This window comes from Aplysia californica, unplaced genomic scaffold (genome assembly GCF_000002075.1).
Source record: "Aplysia californica isolate F4 #8 unplaced genomic scaffold, AplCal3.0 scaffold00083, whole genome shotgun sequence".
Classification (NCBI taxonomy): domain Eukaryota; kingdom Metazoa; phylum Mollusca; class Gastropoda; order Aplysiida; family Aplysiidae; genus Aplysia; species Aplysia californica.
The window spans coordinates 587280-591498 of NW_004797353.1; the positions used below are offsets into that span (position 1 = coordinate 587280).

At 40.2% G+C, this 4219-nt stretch overlaps 1 protein-coding gene across 1 annotated transcript in view; it reads right to left on the bottom strand.

Moving 5' to 3' along the window:
• The window catches only part of LOC101862931 (WD repeat-containing protein 86), a gene marked incomplete in the record, with an annotated part of 34795 nt that overhangs the window by 28577 nt on the left and 1999 nt on the right, over positions 1 to 4219 (bottom strand). The window contains 1 exon segment of the mRNA XM_013080380.2: positions 1341 to 1701. Coding sequence (XP_012935834.1) covers positions 1341 to 1672 — 332 coding nt within the window.

Here is a 4219-nt window from a genome sequence, read left to right on the forward strand (position 1 = left end):
TTAGTCTAATTTTTTAGCTGTGCGTGATGTTTCTGTCCCTCCAAATAGGCTTCAGTTTTGACAGCGCAGCTGATGTTTGCGTGATTCTGGAGAGAATTTCTGGCCTTGAGGCTTCATCTGAGACGATAGATCCGAAGTATTTGAAGCTGTTGACGGTCTCAAGTTTCTCGCCCCTGACTTTGATGTCCGCATTGATGCCATTGGTGTTATTGGTCATTAGCTTGGTTTTCTCGGCACTGATCTCCATGCCGTAGGCTGCTGAGGTTGGGCCCAGCCGCCCCACTAGTGTGGCGAGCTCCTGTTCTTCTCCTGCTAATCCATCGATGTCATCGGCAAAACGCAAGTTAGTGATTGCCCTGCCTCCAATACTGATTGTTCCATTGGGGTCTTCTAGAGTGTCAGTCATGATTCGTTCTAGGAAGATGTTGAAGAGAGTTGGAGAGAGTAAACAGCCTTGCCTCACCCCGACCGTTGTCCTGAACCAATCCCCCATACTGCCGTTAACGTAGAATGCGCTGGAGGCCTTGTCGTATAGTTGTTGTATGACGTTGATCAGGTTGGCGTTGATGTTATATTTCCTCATGGTTGCCCATAAGGCTGCATGCCAGACCCTGTCGAAGGCCTTTTAAAATCCACAAAGATATCGTATAGGTTTTGTTGGTGTTGGAGGTACCTCTCGCACAGTATTCTATTCTAAGGTTGAAGATCTGTTCTGTTGTGCTGCACCCTGCTCTAAAGCCTGCCTGCTCTTCAGCAATGATCTTCTCTGCCTGTGGTTTCAAACTGTTCAGCATTATCTTCAACATAACCTTACTGGGGTGGCTTATTAGACTGATGATGCGGTAATTCTGACATAGTTGCAGGTTACCTTTCTTGGAAATAACTAAGAACGGCCAAATATGTCAAGACAGAACAATACCCCCCCCCCCCCTCTCCAAACCACGGCAGTGTTACTGACTGAAGTTGTCTTTTGGTCATTCCAAAAGGGGGGATATTAATATGTTCTTATGCATAGTAGGATTGTAAATTGGCTGATTTACCAATGTCAAGCTCATACTCTGCCGGGAAAACATTGGGGGAACGGGTGCTTTTTCTTTCCTCGTCCTTACTATCGTCATTTTTCCTCTACTTCTTTTGTACGTTTATCACTCTCTTGTGAACTGCTATTTCCATGGTACCTTGACAGTCGAAGCAGACTCTGTGTTGTTGAGACTGGAGAGGAGAGCAGAGTAAGCCTGATTCCCCATTTGGACTTCTCTGTTGACATCCACCCCTTGGCGCTCCTATGACCTTACGCAGTTGAGAGCGTCGTGAAACCTTACTAAAAGATAAACACTCACCGATAAATGACGCTGGAGTGACCAGTCATGACCAGGAGACACTCGCACGTGCCCACGTCCCACTTCCGCACAGTCTTGTCGGCCGAACCCGTGAGCACGTAGCAGTCCTCTATGAGAATACAGTTGATGTAGTCCCCGTGGCCCCGCAGCACGCCGATGCACTCACACTGCTCTGTTTTGGTGCTCCACAGCCGAGCCGTCTTGTCCTCGCCGCCCGTGGCCAACACAGAACCGTCCTCACTCACGGCCATACAGTTGATGCCGCTCTCGTGCTCCTGGAGGCTTTGCAGAAGGTAGTTCTCCTCCACTTTTCGGGACTGGAGGCAACCCATGATGCTTAACTTGACGCTCTTGCACTTTTCTGCAAAAAATATAGAATAAATAAATAGATAAATTGATAAATAGATAAATAAAAAAAATATTTTTGATAGATAAAAAAAGAAAGAAAGAATGGAAGAAAGAAAGAAAGAAAGAAAGAAAGGAAGAAAGAAAGAAAGAAAGAAAGAAAGAAAGAAAGAAAGAAAGAAAGAAAGAAAGAAAAAAGAAAGGAAGAAAGGAAGAAAGAATGAAACAGATTAACAGATAAATAGATAAATAGATTTTTTGAAAGATAAAAAGATCAATACATGATTTAAGAATAAAGAGAAATCCTTTGCTTACCTCCTTAAGGACGCACAGGACACAATATTTATGCCCGACAGCAAACCAAAAGCTATGGTGAGGTACATTTCGAACTGTAGACTTACAAATCTGAACCATAAATTTACACCTTTCACAGTAAGAGTAAGAGTGTTATTGTTTGCCTTTCTGAGTTTCAGATAAAGACCTTAGACTTGAGAAATCTGTAGGAATAACTTTTTTATAAAGTGCTCAAAACCAATGTATCTCCAAGCGTTGTTTAAAAAACAGAATTCGTGTCCTCAAAGAATTGAGTTCTTCGCATCTTCACAAGGAGCATAAAAACGGCACCCTCTCCCCTTCACCAAAAAAAGAGAGAAATTGCTAAACTAGTTCAAATGTTAAATCTAATATTTGCAATTATTTTTATACAATACTTGTGTCCAGTTTAATTGGTGTACGGCACTCAAGTTTAGCTGACCCACGGCACCACTTGATTGTTTACAGATGTAACAAAAATCTACCAGACCCTAACCAATCCTTGTAATCTATGATTAAGCTGTGTGTTAATTGCTTGGATCATTCAGTTCTACCCACTTTTTGGGTTTATTATGTTTTAATTGGTTTAACAGGAGTGGGGTTGTAAGGAAATGTGTGATGCTGATAACTAGGGTGACAAATTTGATGGCGTACAAAGGAGAAATAGTTGTACGTACACTACGTATTAAAACAGTCGAAATGATTATTCCCGAACTCGGGCCAGAAAGTGGCCGCTTTCCGCCAAAGAGAAAAGATTTACAGTAACTCTGTGTTCACTGGCAAAATTCTGATCAGGTCAATTATAACCAAAAATAACAAACTCTTTTCATTTCTCATTTACAACAAAACCTCTAAATTGCTTCTCTTAAAATGTCTCAGGAAGAGGTAATCCCACCAAAAGTCTTGTTAACATGCTTTATTGAGCTTTCCCATCCAGTACCTTCAGTTTAAAGGTTGCTTGACTTTTGAATATTTTACAAGTACATCGTCTTTCAGTCTTCAAACAGAAATACTTTACTTTTACTTTTTCATCCTCTGTCGTCGATAGGGGAAGCAGCTTTCTTTGGTAGGCCAGGTCTGCAGCTCAAACAGAACTTTTTCCGTTTAAGTTTAAGTCACCATTATAGATTATTCCTTCTATCCTTGAGTTTTAGCTAACCGTGAATTACACAATTCTATCTGACATTTTTGGCCGTTTTGAGTTACTAAGACCGTGAGGTCAGAAACCAAATGTTCTATCCTCTCTATCAAAACCGTAAGATTATTCGGAGTCGTTATCAAAATATTTAAAGAATTGCGCTTGAAAAGGCTTGGCATGTTGTGAAACTCAAAAATTTTGATGTTCAATTTATCAAAACTAGGTACTGGGCAGATAGAACTTTGTAATTCTGAGGTGACAATTTGTTGCAGTCATTCAACATTGTAGTATGTAGTATTATTATGAAATGTCAATATTTCAAGCAAAAAAATTGAAAACCAAGATTTGATGGGGCGCATCGACTGGTTCTAGTCTCATTCCTCTTCTTAGATTGGTAACGAATTTAGACGTGTTAAACACTTTGTATCAAAACAGTGACCAGACCGAGTTAAAAGATTTGTGTTGCTTTTTTGTGTTTTGTTTTTGTTTCTGTTTTGCTTTTGTTTGTTGTTGGTTTTTTTGGTAGTTTTTTCGGGAGGGGGGTCCTTGGGTTGTTGTTGTGGGTGTGTGGTGGGGGGGTGGGGTTGGGGTGATTTTTTTGTTTGTTTTTTTTGTTTGTTTTCTGTTGTTGTTTTTATTGCTTGTTAGGTTTGTTTGTTTTGTTTGTTTGTTTCGTTGTTGTTGGGGGTTTTTTTCGTTTTTCCCCTGAAAATCTCGAATTTTAATATACGACAATGATGAATAACAGCTTCGAATTGTCCTCCATTTGTTTCTTCCTTCTTGATCACCTTCTGCAGTCTTCCAAAAACAAAAACAGCTGCAAAAGACAACCAACAAAAACAAGAGAAGAAGCAACAAAATACGTAGATGAAAAGGAAACAGCAACAGTGGAAAAAGGCAATTAAGCAAATGAAATCAGAAATAAAGTCTATCAACTAGTAACAGCATGATCAGGAATATCCCCGTAAAAAAACTAAAACCAAACCAAAAACAAAAAAGAAAAATACCCACACAATCACCAATAAACACACTTACACACACACACACACACACACACACACACACACACACACACACACACACA